The 14,540-nt window shown below is 32.5% G+C and overlaps 1 protein-coding gene across 1 annotated transcript; it reads left to right on the top strand.

Moving 5' to 3' along the window:
* Positions 1 to 1,803: 1,803 nt before the first annotated feature.
* On the top strand, positions 1,804 to 8,007 carry LOC132048677 (protein TRANSPORT INHIBITOR RESPONSE 1-like). Its single transcript, XM_059439377.1, has 3 exons — positions 1,804 to 2,381; positions 5,402 to 5,894; positions 6,587 to 8,007. Exons 1-3 carry the CDS (start codon positions 1,927 to 1,929, stop codon positions 7,382 to 7,384), a joined length of 1,746 nt encoding a protein of 581 aa, XP_059295360.1. The 5' UTR covers positions 1,804 to 1,926; the 3' UTR covers positions 7,385 to 8,007.
* Positions 8,008 to 14,540: the final 6,533 nt, after the last annotated feature.

The raw sequence follows: 14,540 nt of genomic DNA, 5'->3' as shown, positions 1-14,540 counted from the left end.
ACTTGGAAATGGGGGCAATTACCAAGAGTTTCATAATTCAAACAATAATATAATAATAATAATAATAGTAATAGTAATAGTATAATGATTTTGTATTATTGTTCAATTAACTTTTCCATATCCACTTTCCATAACGTGGAACATATTATATTTTAATGATATAGCTTAATAGTAAAAAAATTCATATATCAACCAATAATATATGAGCTCAGTCGATAAGCTTTTTTAAGCATGATCTCTTGTGTACATTTTCTTTAGGCTTAATACATTTTCTTTAGGCTTACTACATAGATATTTAAATCACAATTTGTTTCAATTGAGCACATGAACACATGATAAAATATTTTCATTAGACACTTTCAGTCCAAATTTTGAAAAAACTTTTGCGCGTATTTTCAAGTGTATGGTACATAGATAAATTAATCACTTCTCACCTTCTTTAATTATACACATTAACCTCAATAACCCATAAAACTCAAGCCTATTCAATTGATGCTGATGTATATAATTAAAAAAGATGACATATTTTATGTGCTTAATATTATTACCCAATAGACATTTGAGAATATGTGCAAAAGTTTTTTTCAAAAATGTTAATCAATCAGATGTTCAGTTTTAACACTTTATCACGCGTGTTGATTATCAAATAAATCATAATCCAACTGTCTAAGAATTTACTACAACAACAATATACCTCATGGAAGAATATGATGTACGCAAACCCTATCTTAACTTTGAAATTTGCTTACAAGTTTAAGATGTTTGTTTGTGAATAAGCCTTTTCTTTATGGTAAAATACATAATCATCGATTGATTGGTCAGAAATTTGAATCACAAAAAAGATCAGCGTAAACATTGATGATTCTCGTGAAGTTTAATAGAGTGAAAAGAAAAGAAAACTTTTTTTTTGTTTGATTTGCAGTGAACCTTGCACCCTCAACTCTGGTAACATTTTGACCACGCAAACTAAGTAGGCGTTTAGCCATAAGAAACCAAATATTCTTCACTTTATTGACAATTTTTGAAGTTGGTGTTGAAGAAATTGTGTACGGTTATAGTAGTATTTTCAAAGAATGTTTGAGAGTACTGAAAGTGAAAACAGTTACTCCTTCCTTCCCATTTTATATAACATTCTTTTTATTTTAGTTAGTAAAAAAAAAATAATATTTTTTTATATTTGGAAAAAGTTTAACTTTATGAGGTAATTTACAATCATATAAATATCTAAGTCTTATTTTAAAACTCTATCTTTCTTTATTAAATTTCGTGTCCAGTCAAACAAACAATAAAATGAGATGGAGGGAGTGAAAAATAGTGAAAACAGAGTTTTAGATGTTTCTCAAAACACTAATTCTCAAATAAAGTGAAAAGAATTTCCGAAAAAAAAAGTGAACATTCTCATGCAGGAGCGGAAGGAGGAAGGGCCAAGGGGTTCATCCGACCCCCTTCGACGGAAAATTATACTACTATTTATACATAGTTAAAATTATTTTTATATATATACCTCATTTTACTTTTTTATATTTTAAACCGCCATTAAAAATTAGGTCATCGTTTTCAACTTTTCATGACCAAACTGTTAGTAGAATGAAGAGAAAAGAATAGAAAAAAGTAAAAAACTTTGTTTTGTTTGATTTGCAGTAAACCTTGAATCCTCAACTCTGGTAACATAACTCCTTTAACTAATCAAACCCTGGTTACATTTTTGACCACACCATTAACCCCCGTCACCCCAACCCCCCTTAACCCACCCACCCACCCCAATTCCAAACATCATCACATAATAAAACCTTATCTTCTCTGCAGTACACACAGACACACACACTTGCCCCTTTCTCTCTCTAACAGAAACCAAATCTAAGCTCTTTCGTTAATGTCGATTCAGATCTAAAAAAAATAATTCCACTTTTACCCTTCCCCCGAACAATGGCATACTCATTCCCTGAAGAAGTACTGGAACACGTGTTCTCCTTCCTTAATTCCGACAAAGACCGTAACGCTGTATCACTTGTCTGTAAATCATGGTACGACATCGAACGTTGGTGTCGTAAAACGATATTCATCGGTAACTGCTATGCTATTAATCCTAGGATTATGATCAGAAGGTTTCCAGAAGTCAGATCTGTTGAATTAAAAGGGAAACCACATTTTGCTGATTTTAATTTAGTACCTGATGGTTGGGGTGCTTATGTTTATCCATGGATTTTGGCTATGTCTAGGTCTTATCCATGGTTAGAAGAAATTAAGCTTAAAAGGATGGTTATTACTGATGAATCTTTGGAGTTGATTTCTAAGTCGTTTAAACATTTTAAGGTTCTTGTTTTGTCTTCTTGTGATGGTTTTACTACTGATGGACTTGCTGCTATTGCCGCTAATTGCAGGTAATATATGGTATTGTTTTAGTGGTGATTTAATGTTTTAATCTTTGGGTCTTTTTTGTTTATGTGTGTAGAAAGTATTAATCTTTGGGGTTAATAGTCATTTCTCTCTATATATTTGACCTCATTTTAGTATTTTGTGGTGATTTAAGTTTTAATCATTGGGTCTTTTTTGTTTTATGTGTGTAGAAAAGTTTAATCTTTGGGTCTTAATAGTCATTTCTCTCTCTATATAATAGACCTTTTTTTCTTTCTGTTTAGCTAAATCTGAAGTAATTAGTGGTAATGAAAGTTTTAATCTTTGGGTCTTTGTGGAAAGTTGACAAAAATAAATCATTTGTCTGAAAAAGAAAAGCATGGTTCAAAGTACCAAACCAATTAGATCTAATTTTGGGTACTAGTTTGGATAATGACTCCTTAATATTTTTTATTTTTATTTTTTAAAAAGTTTACATTTTTAGAAACTACATGAAAGTATTTCTGTAGAAATTAGTGGTGATGAAAGTTTTAATCTTTGGGTCTTACTAGTCATTTCTCTATATATTATACGTCATTTTTTTTGTGAAGTGTTTGGTGGTGATTAGAGTTTTGATCTTTGGGTCTTTTTTGTTTATGTGTGTAATGGGGTATTTAGCGGTGATGAAAGTTTTAATCTTTGGCTCTTACTAGTCGTATCTCTCTATATTTGACCTCATTTTAGTATTTAGTGGTAATGAAAGTCTTAATCTTTTGGTATTTGCTTACCGTATTTGTCTGCAGTGGAGGATTGACAAGTAGTACTTCCGTTGTCTGAAAGAGAATAACATGGTTTAAAGTACCAAAGTAATTAGATCTAGTGTTTGGACAACGACTCCTTAAGCTTTTTAAATAAAGTTTACTTTTTTAGAAGCTACATGAAATGTATTACGTACTTAGGGCTGTTCACAGTTTTGGTTAAAACCAAAACCAAACCGAAAATTTAACCAAACCGAATAAAAAAACCGACATTTGGTTTGGTTTGGTTTGGTTTGGTTTTAAATTTGAAAACCGATAATATTTGGTTTGCTATGGTTATAGTAAAAAATAAATAATTATATACATAAAATTTATAATTATTTATATGTATAATATTAACCATAAATAATTAAAGATATTTTATACCTTTTAATTATTAATTTAATTTTTGTCACGTATTTTTAAGGCTGTCTTAAAAGAATATGTCAAGTCCAACAATCCAAGCCCAACTCTAATAAGTTGGAACGGGTAAAAAGTAAAAACCCTACTATCTCTTTTCATTTTACATTGCTTTTTAATATAAAGTTTTGTGGGCCGTGACTTTAAGAAATTTGACGAATGTAGAGAGAATATTTGGATTGTACGGCTAGTCATAAATTGAAAAATCGAACCAAACCAAACCAAACCGACAACAACCAAACCGGTGGTTATTATTTTATGTTTGGTTATGGTTTTAGATATTTAAAACCGACTAAATTGGTTTGGTTATGATTTTAACCAATAACCGACCCAAACCGAACCATGAACACCCCTAGTACTGTATATGTTAGTACAATTTTATCTTACTAGTCATTTCTCTCTATATTAGGCCTCATTTTTATGTTTGGCTAACTGTGAAGCATTTAGTGGTGATTAAAGTTTTGATCTTTGGGTCTTACTAGTCATTTCTCTTTTATATCTGACCTCATTTTTCTGTCTGGTTAAATGTAAAGTAATTAGTAGTGATGAAAGTTTTGATCTTTGGGTCTTTGTTTATCTCTACTTGTCTGTAGTGGGGAAGTTGACAAATAGTACATCCTTTGTCTGAAAAAGCATAGCATGTTTCAAAAGTACCAAAGTAATTAGATCTATTTTTGGTGTTAGTTTGGACAGTGACTCCTTAAACTTTTTTTAAAAAGTTTACTTTTTTTAGAAACTACATCAGAAGTATTACTGTATATGTTAGTACAATTTTTTTATAGTTAAAGTACAGAAATTATTTAACAAAATCTTTGTCTAAGGAAGTACAGTTGGGGCCTTAAACAAATTGGGGCCAAGGGGAGTAAGTCTGTTTTGGTGTATTGTTGTTAAGTCTCAACCTTTCTGATGAATGCAGTAAGCACTCTAGGGATTTGTTGACCTCACCAAACAAGAAAACGAGGAAGCACTATCCTTTAAGCTGTTTATTCTATTTGTAGGATAGTGGAAATGAAGTATCTACTGTATATGAATTCATCTTTTGTGTAGTTGAAGCGCAGGCATTTCCTTGTTTCGAACTGTTCCCAATTTATTCTTTTGCTAGAACACATCGATAGTATTATTGAAGGTCGAAACTTTTTGTTCATTTCTTTCAACTTTTTCCGGGTGTACTTCTGGTCCTTAGTTTCTTAGATTTATATTGAATGAGCAGATGCCAATAGTTTCCTGTACTTCATCAAAATTTTGCATTTGCATTCCATCTTCATAGATCTCTGAAGCCTTATAATTGAAATAGCTAACTTGTGGGTTTTCTTATAGGATTTAAAAAGTTGGGACCTTCTTTTACCGTTAATTTCTTGTGCCATACACTGGATAATTAGCAAGTTATTGGATTCTTTCTGATTCCTAATTAGATTTGCTTTCCCTCTTGTTATGCAACTGCATTTTGCATGGTAAGAAAACATTCCTCTTTAACTTGGCTTTGTTTTTAAGTTGTTGGAGATTTGAATGTCTGAATTCTATGAAGATTTCCACATGTTTATTTCTTGGTCCTTGGTCCTTTGCTGGGAGGCATTTGTTTTATCAGGATGGAGTTTTGTAATGGAGTATATCTGTGGTTCAATGTTGAAATGCTTGAGTGGATTAGGACAGGAAATGGGGAATTTATTTGAATTCCACTTTTTAAAATGTGTCACTTTGAGGCAAACACGATTCTGATTCCTTCTTCTTGTTCATATCAGCTGACATTTATTATTGTGCATTGTTGTATGCTAAGTCTGTTTATGTGCTTCAATTTGTCACAGAATGGTTATGTAGCTGGGTTTTGCCATCTAACACCCGTTTTGCTGCAGGAATCTGAGAGAACTAGACTTGGGAGAGTGTGAAGTGGAGGACCTTAGTGGACATTGGCTAAGCCATTTCCCTGATAGCTGCACATCACTTGTTTCACTTAACATTGCCTGTTTGGCTTCTGAGGTCAGTTTCCTAGCTTTGGAGCGCCTGGTTGCCCGCTCTCCTAATTTGAGGACTCTTCGGATAAATCGTGCTGTGCCCCTTGAGAAGATTCCAAACCTGCTTCGCCGCGCTTCCCAGTTGGTCGAATTTGGTACAGGTGCCTACTCTGCTGATGTGCGCTCTGATGTCTTCTCGAACCTGACAGAAGCCTTTTCGGGCTGCAAGCATCTTAAATGCTTGTCAGGGTTTTGGGATGTTGTACCGGCTTACGTTCCAGCTATATATCCAGCGTGCTCAAGACTTACCTCTTTGAATTTGAGCTATGCTACTTGTCAAAACCCGGAGCTCGGCAAGCTCATAAGTCAGTGTCACAATTTGCAGCGGTTGTGGGTATGTTCTTGCTTGTGTTTTGAATATTTCGAAGACTTAATTGATGTGCGTGGTACAACTGCAAACATTTTTTTTTCTCCTGATAAAGGAGAAGAAGAGGCAATGAGATTATAACGTCATACTTGCTGTGATGAAATTTAGCAGATACTCTCTGAGAAGAATTTGAACAGAACAAGTTTGTGGTTGTGCCGATTCCTAACTGCTACTGAGCAATCAAACAACCACGGCTTAATCCTAATTTAGTTGGTCTCAGCTTTACGGATCCTCTTAAACGATTTTGCTATATTCAGGTCAATTTCGTTCGGATGCTAAATAATTTGTCCCTAATTAATAATAATTGCCATGGATAGGCAAAAAATAATTCTATCTGTAGATAAACTCCACTTATGTTGGTTAGGAAAATTCCACGCCACAAATATTTGATACTGTATTGCTAATAAACTCACTTTCCTTGGAAGTTGAAGCTAAGTGTTACATGCTTGATTGTGATCCGGATGGAAGGGCTTCAGTTGTTTAATACTTTTGCCTACAAACCGATGCACATAGTAATCCACCCAAATGAGATGGTTCTATGCTGATTTTTTTTAATCTATTCTTCCTTAGCCAAACTGGTTCTATATTCTTTTTCCTGCTTTTATAGACTCCAGTGCCATGTTACAAGTGCTGAATTACTTCAATATATGTCACTGCAGGTGCTAGACTACATTGAAGATACCGGTCTTGAGGAACTTGCCGCCAATTGTAAGGACCTTCAAGAGCTGAGGGTGTTTCCTTCTGACCCGTTTGCTCAAGAACCAAATGCAACCGTGACGGAGCAAGGCCTTGTAGCTGTCTCAGATGGCTGCCCAAAGCTCCAGTCCGTTTTATACTTCTGCCGCCAAATGACTAATGCAGCTTTAGTTACTATTGCTAAGAATCGTCCTAACATGATTCGTTTTCGCTTGTGTATTATTGAGCCTCGAACTCCTGATTACTTAACCCTTGGGCCGCTTGATACTGGTTTTGGGGCTATTGTGGAGAACTGCAAGGAATTGCGGCGACTTTCACTTTCTGGCCTCCTCACCGATCGTGTCTTTGAGTACATTGGGACCCATGCTAAAAAGTTGGAGATGCTTTCCATAGCTTTTGCTGGTGATAGCGATTTGGGACTCCACCATGTGCTCTCTGGTTGTGATAGTCTCCGGAAGTTGGAGATCAGAGATTGTCCCTTTGGGGACAAGGCTGTCTTGGCGAATGCTGCAAAGCTTGAGACAATGCGATCCCTTTGGATGTCTTCTTGTTCAGTAAGTTTTGAAGCATGTAAGCTGCTAGCTCAGAAGATGCCTAGACTTAATGTGGAAGTCATAGATGAGAGGGGTCCTCCTGATACAAGGCCAGAAAGTTGCCCTGTGGAGAAACTTTACATATATCGAACAGTGGCTGGACGGAGGTTTGACACACCTGGTTTTGTTTGGACAATGGATGAAGATGCAGTAGCGAGGTTGTCCTGAGCCATATAGCAATTGGAAATTCCAGGGAGGCTTCACAAGGAATGATGGCAGGTATTAGCGCTGTGTTTATCCTCCTGCATTTGTTTGTCACGCCTTATGTAGTTGCAGTGCCAGTCGAGGTTGGGAACATCACAGCTAAGAAGTAGAGGCTCGAGAGCTCATATGCCATCAATTTTACTCTTGGCTGAGCTACTTTACAGCAGGTAGTTTTTAATAAAGAGGTTGAACTCTGAGTTACTGTAACAATTATTTCGTTTTCTTTGGGTGGGATTTGGGGGTTTGGGGGCATATTTTTGCCGTGTATGCGTTATTTTCGGACTTCGCTTCATTATGTAGTTTCCTTTCTTCTAATGGACTTATTTTCTATGAAAGGGTGCCATCTTGAACTTGGATGATAAGTTAATTAGGACCATGTATGACAAAATGTTAGTTTAGCTCTTTTAGAGATCAAGGATTAAAGTTGGGGAAACAACCTCGCGCAGAAATGCTAGGGAGTGTTAGTCTGCTTCGATCTGCGTATAGTTGGAGCTGGTATCAGCCATGTAGCCATTAACTTGACAACTCTAAATCGAGTTGCAATGTCGTTACAACAGTATACAAATGGAAATTCCCCGTCATGAATATTTAACATCTACTAGTTGTATGCTAGTAAAATGTAATGATATGCCGCCCACAAGGTTTCTTTTAAAAACATTCTTTGCCTCTGTTAATGGCAACTGCATAGTAGTTTTCTAGTAATTATCACTCTTGTTGCTCCCCAACGACATCTATAGTTTTTAGGTAAGAAAGCAATATGCTAGTTCATACGTGCCATGACCTATGGTAATGGAAGAAACATGGTAGGCTAAGTTTTATTATTGATTAAATAGTTGGTGTCATTTAAAGAGTTTTTTCTTGGACGGTGGGGGCATGTGAAAGATTCCAACGTGGGAGTTAGATAAGGAGATTGACATTGCTTTGTGTTCACAACTTTTTCAGCGTTACTGTCGCCTTTCCGCTATCAAGTCTTGACTAGTCGAAACAAGCCAAAGGTTGAAAAAAAAAATGCAAAAAGAGTAGCCAAAAGAATTGTTCAAATCTCCATTAGATAATCTTACAATTATTGTAGCCACGGATTTTCTGAGACAAGAAATGAAATACTTAAAAAGTTATGTGGTGTGAAGTAAAGGGTTCTTTTCTTGTGTGTAGAATTGGACCAAATAAAAGACAGAAACACAGAGACAGACAGACAATAATATAACAGATACCGCACCTGGCAGAAAAGGCTGAATCCCCATCAACCTCCCCAGAGGGAAAAAGAGAGAAAAAAAAAAGTAGTGGTATACTAATATACGACAGATATTCCAGAGTAAGAAAGCAAAAGCTGGAATCAGTGTCTCTGCTCTTTCTGTCTTTTTCTTTTTTGGTGCATCTTTCTCACTCTCACTCTACTCACCTTATGTATATTGCCAGCTCTAAACTCAAATAAATAAAAATTACGATAAGACTATAGTGAGTATAAAACTAGTTAATGACAATGAATATAATCTCTCCATCCCAATTTATGTGACATCGGTTGACAACACAAAGTTTAAAAAAGAAAAGAAGATTTTTGAAATTCATAGTCTAAAATAAACTTTAGACATTTGTGCAGCTACATATTTAAAAGTAAAAAGGGAATTTTAAAGTCAAGTTGTTTTTATTTATAGAAAGGTGATATTTTTTTTGAAGACAGATTATAAAGGAACACATAAATTAGGACGGAAGGAGTATTTCACTAGTTTGAGACTGAGGTATGTATTTGAGTACCACTTTATATTCATTGGGGTCTGCCAAAAACCCAGAAAAGGAAAAAGAAAAAAAGTGGTATGAATAGAACTCCACTGTAGAAGATTTAATGATCAATTTTGAGACGAACTTTTAATTGGCTTATGATGCCTGCATGTTTCCTTTGGTCTATCTATTATGACTATCATCACCTTCATAATTGCTTACTCGTTTCATCATTTTCTTCACATATTATCATTACATCTTATTTTCCAACTCCTCCTCCTGCCCTTGGCTTTGGATTCTCTTTAATATTTCTCTATCATTCTGCATAATAATGACAATGATTAAATCTTGCTACTAGTTTCATATTTTGTGGCTTAGATTTACTTCTCATTTAGGTTTCTATTTCTTGTAACATTAATATGTAATTCTTTTCATAATTCTTTAGATTTTTCAATTACCTAAAATACAATCTCTCTTCGTCACTAGGGGTGTACAAAGCAAACCGACAAACCGCACCAAACCGATAATCCGAACCAAACCGAGAAAAAAACCTGATTAGTGGTTTGGTTTGACTTGGTTTGGTTTTAAAAAGAAAAAACCGAACACTATTGGTTTGGTTTGATTTTAACTAAAAAAAGTCAAACCGAATTAAACCAACCCGACATTATATTTATAAAATTTCAAACATATTTTATACATTAAAATATTTATTTTATTTATTTATAATGTAATTTATAAATGTTTCTTTAACTTTTTCATAGTTTTTTTTATCTTTTAACATATTATTTCAAGCTTGGAATTAGAATTTTGAATGGTCCAACAAATTTTATAGCCCAATGATATTAGTAACTCAAATAAAACTCAACAAAAATCAAATCAATACTAATGCTAACAAAAGTAATTCATATCTAACACTGGAATGACAATAATGTTGATATCTATTATTTAGTTTTATATTAGTTTAGAAAGTGAAAATATATAACTTAATTTTATTTTTTTCTTTAATATCTAGTCATGTAATTAATACATATTACCGTACTTATTTTAACATGAATTAGTACTTTTAGATTATGATCATTTTCTACATGTCTTATAAATTAGCCGTATTTGTTGTAGCATGGCTTAGTACTTTTAAATTATGATCATTTTATTTTATGCAATTTCACTAAATTTATTTCGTTGAATATTTTAGTACAATTTCATTTCTCATCTCACGTTTTGTGTTATTTTCTTAATAAATATCTTAATTAGATACTCGTATGTTACTATGTCTAAAGAAATATTTGAAGTACAAGTTATATGTTTTGTATGAAGACTTTATCGGAAAAAAAACCTAAAAAACCCGACCAACCCGAAAAAACAGAGAAAACCCGACTTTTATTGGTTTGGTTTGGTTTGGTTTATAAATTTAAAAACCCGATGCAATTGATTTGGTTTGATCTTTAAAAAACCTGAACCAACCCGGTCCATGTACACTCTTATTCGTTACTATCTACTCAATTATCTCTTACAACATTTATTGACTGCTGGCTGTATCTATTCAAAGTGGATTCTTACGTGGCCTTTTGACTCATTTTGGTATATATATCATCTCAAAAAGAAACTCGAGTTTGAGCTTTCGGAATGGTAATATATATGTTTTTTTTAATGGGCCTTGGACGATGTAAAAGTCGAATTAATCGGGACTCCAAAATGGATATCAGACACCAGTTAGCAAAACCACACCAAAAAAAAAAAAAAAATCTAAAAAAAGAAACTAGTATTTACCATTTTCAATTGGAAAGCCAGTTGGAAGATCAGGGGTACAACGACTGTAAGAGACGGTGGATTGTTGTGTGTGAAGGCAATACGGGATGGAAATGAAAAATTACTTTGATCTAATATTGTCAAGTAGTCTTATTGCTTGGGTTAATTTCTGTTATGATCGTGGAATTTTATCCGTTATAATGACAATGATTAAAATATTTTTCTTTTCACATTAAAATAACTGAAGTATGTATGAATCTTTCAAAAGATACAAGACATTTGAAAAAACATCAAAATAGAACACACAAAAAAGAAGGAGGGCTATAATATAAAATTTGTTCGTTCCTTGGAAACTTCCCAAAACTAATATTATTGTCTTGTTTCGACTCAATAAAATCTATATCATATATATAATAAAACTAGGCATAGACAATGTGATTCTATCGCTAGCATTTACATTTTTCTTTTTTCTCCTTTTTTTTGGTATTTTTTCATTTTTATTTCATTTTTTGACTCATTTCTCCTACTAACCTATGAATTAGTAAATGCCTTATACAAGAAATGTAGCACTCAAGCTCATCACTCTTTATATTAATCTGAAATAGCCACGATCTTTGTTACTCTTCTTTATCATCATACGTTTGAAACGTTTCTTTTACAACAAATTTAAAAGCTGCTATTAAATAACCCATAAATGGGTACTTTATTAGTTTCAGTTTTTTCTTAACTTCAGTTACATGTCGTTATTTTATTACTTCTTCTCTTCAGAAACATCCTTATCAAAATATGATAAGTAAGGAAATTGATTGGGATTTGAAATAAATCACAATAAATCACGTATTTAGACATAAATTTGAATATTTTAAGTTGTATTTTCTCTTATAGACATAAAACCCCCCACAAGTTGTGAAAACTACCAAAACATTTCCCAATTCTTATACAATCTTACCAAATGACCAAGTCATAGTTCATAACAAAATTAATACGCTACTAGAAGACCTTTCTAAAAAATATAACATCAATTGATCAAACTTTAGTTCAATAAAAACGAAAATTTAACATGAATAGTAATGAGGTTGGTAGACATAAATAAAGGCTGGTGGAAATTAATGAGGTTGGTAAATGGTTGGTGGGAGTAATTGTTAAAAATATCTACCAACTTATGGGTCTCTTTTTACAAAATATAAACTCATGGATCAAATTTTATATTTAAATTTTTTGAAATCATGAGATGAAATGCATGTCCAAACGCTGGTTTCATCTCATGGTTTCAAACCATAGTTTCAAACTGCATGTCCAAACACTTAGTTTGAAACCGCATGTCCAAATGCCTACTAAAACAAATTTAGTCACTACTATCAAAAGATTCTGTCCTCTTTTACGCCAGGTGAGTCGTGAGTACTTCTTTTGAACTCTCTTTCCTTTTTTTTTTAATTTTCTAGAACATTAGATTGTTATTTTTTATATATGGCTGTGATTTTTTTTTTTTTTTTGCATATCAGAAATAAGTGAGTAATGAATTTATACGTGGATGCGATATTTCCCTATTTTATTTTTGGTGATTTTATGATACTATTATTTTTGACGGATTATTATGATTCATAGTTGTTTTATTAATCTCTACTTCTTTCTATTTTGATCTCTAATGGGTAGAAACTTTCTTGAATCGAAAACAGGGGTTTTCAGGTACTAAAGTTTTTTATACCAAATGTTTAATTTTTTTTAAATAATTTGTACTTTTCATTTATCTATCCTATATTTTATAGATAGTGTAAACATACTTTTGTTGCTTAGCTATTAAATGTTAAAACTGGAAAGTATATCAACACTTGTAACTAAAGATGTTATTCTATAATTACCTTTACCAAATAGTTTTACTTCTTTTCAATGAAAAGAAATTATTACGATAAATTTCTCAATTGTCAAAGGATTCACAGTGAAATTGAAGCTTGAATAGTTCTTCTCCTTTTTTGATGATATCTTATGTTGAATTCGTAGGAAATGTTTTAAAAGAAACGGGCAATTTTTTTCTTAGATTTTATGAAATTTTAGTATATTTTTGATGATTCTGAAAATGGAAAGGAGTAGCTATAAAGTGGAGTTCTTGGCTATAAAAAATATGATGTTCCAGTGAAAGAAGAAAAAGATGAAAAGGTAAATATTTTTACTATGATGAATGGCCGAGGAAGCAAGAGAGAAATAAGAAGAGGAAAGAAAAAGGGAAAGTAAGGTAAAACAAAGAAAAATATACGGCAGAAGTTAATCGAAGAAATTTTGTCTGTATGTTTCTCCCCTTTCCTTATTACTTTCCTAGTAGACATTGTTGTTGACGCATTTTGCTTTTGAAGATTTTTGAAAAGGAGAAAGAATTAAAATGAAACTCTTGAAAGTTGGAGAAGAGAAATTAGATAGTTATTTAATATATTAGATGAATAAAGAAAAGTTATGTTTAGAACTTATATGCATATCGATATAAAAATATCAAAACCCGAAAAATAAAATAAACAAAGGAAAACTATGTTTAAACGATGTTCCACCTATATAGTTTATATTATTATATAAAATTTAAGTATTTCTAGAAGATTAAAAACTCATAATTGTTGAAATACTAAAGAAAATAGTAAAATTAAGCGACAATAATAAAATGCTTTTAGAACATAAAATCTAATCCACTTGATTTGAGGACTAAAAAAGATATTAAAAGTTTTATTATTCCGATATCTAAAAAGTTATAATTGCGTGAAGCGCGAACCAATTCACTAGTTGGTAATATAAACTAACTTTATAACTAGGCTTTTTTTTTTTTTTTTTTTTTGGAGATGCAAAGTTAGATTTTTGAGACGCAAATTTTCTTTTATCATCAATTTATTTTAATAGTTCTTTTCCAATTGATGATGTATCCAATGTGTCTTTCTTGAGGCAGTGTTTAAAGAATTTAATTTTTTTCTATTGTAGTAAAGTTTCACCTCTTCCTTTTTTTTCCTTTTGAGTTGAAGTAATGTGGTGATTCATGTTTTCTACTTAACATATTTAAATCCTAATGTATAATAAAAATCCGTTTACATCTATGAAGTTAAATGAGTGTGATATTAAATGGAAAATGTACTAGAAAGTTAGAACAATAAGACATGATTCTAGAATGTTACTAAAAAGGAGTTGCCCGTGCAAGCACGGCCCAAGCACTACATCGAACATGATTTTTTTCTCTAGTTTTTATTGTCATGGATAAATGATGAAGGAACAAATTTGAAAATTTAACAGAAGTCTTTTCTCATCAATTGTTGTTATTACACCAACATATTTTATACTATTTTAGGACACATTTAACCGTTAGCTTGGAATGATGACTAATGGCTCTCGCCATTGCTTGGTATTTAAAGGGAGCCCATTCTTTTTCAGCAAAAGAATGTATAGGGATAAAAAAGCATAGTTAGATAAAATTGTTACACCTCAATAGTGTTGGGATCGAAATAATCGGGGCGTCATGCGGAAGCTAACAATTGCAAACTTTAAACGACGATAAATCAGAAGACAATGAAAATATACTGAAAAGACATAATATTTTAATAGGGTTTGATCAATTGATCTACATATTGAAAACTAATATAAAGAAAGACATAAAACTGTGGAGAGAATAATCTCCCTATAAACAAGACTC

This window comes from Lycium ferocissimum, chromosome 1 (assembly GCF_029784015.1).
Source record: "Lycium ferocissimum isolate CSIRO_LF1 chromosome 1, AGI_CSIRO_Lferr_CH_V1, whole genome shotgun sequence".
Lineage (NCBI taxonomy): Eukaryota > Viridiplantae > Streptophyta > Magnoliopsida > Solanales > Solanaceae > Lycium > Lycium ferocissimum.
This window is presented reverse-complemented; position numbering and strand designations above follow the sequence as displayed.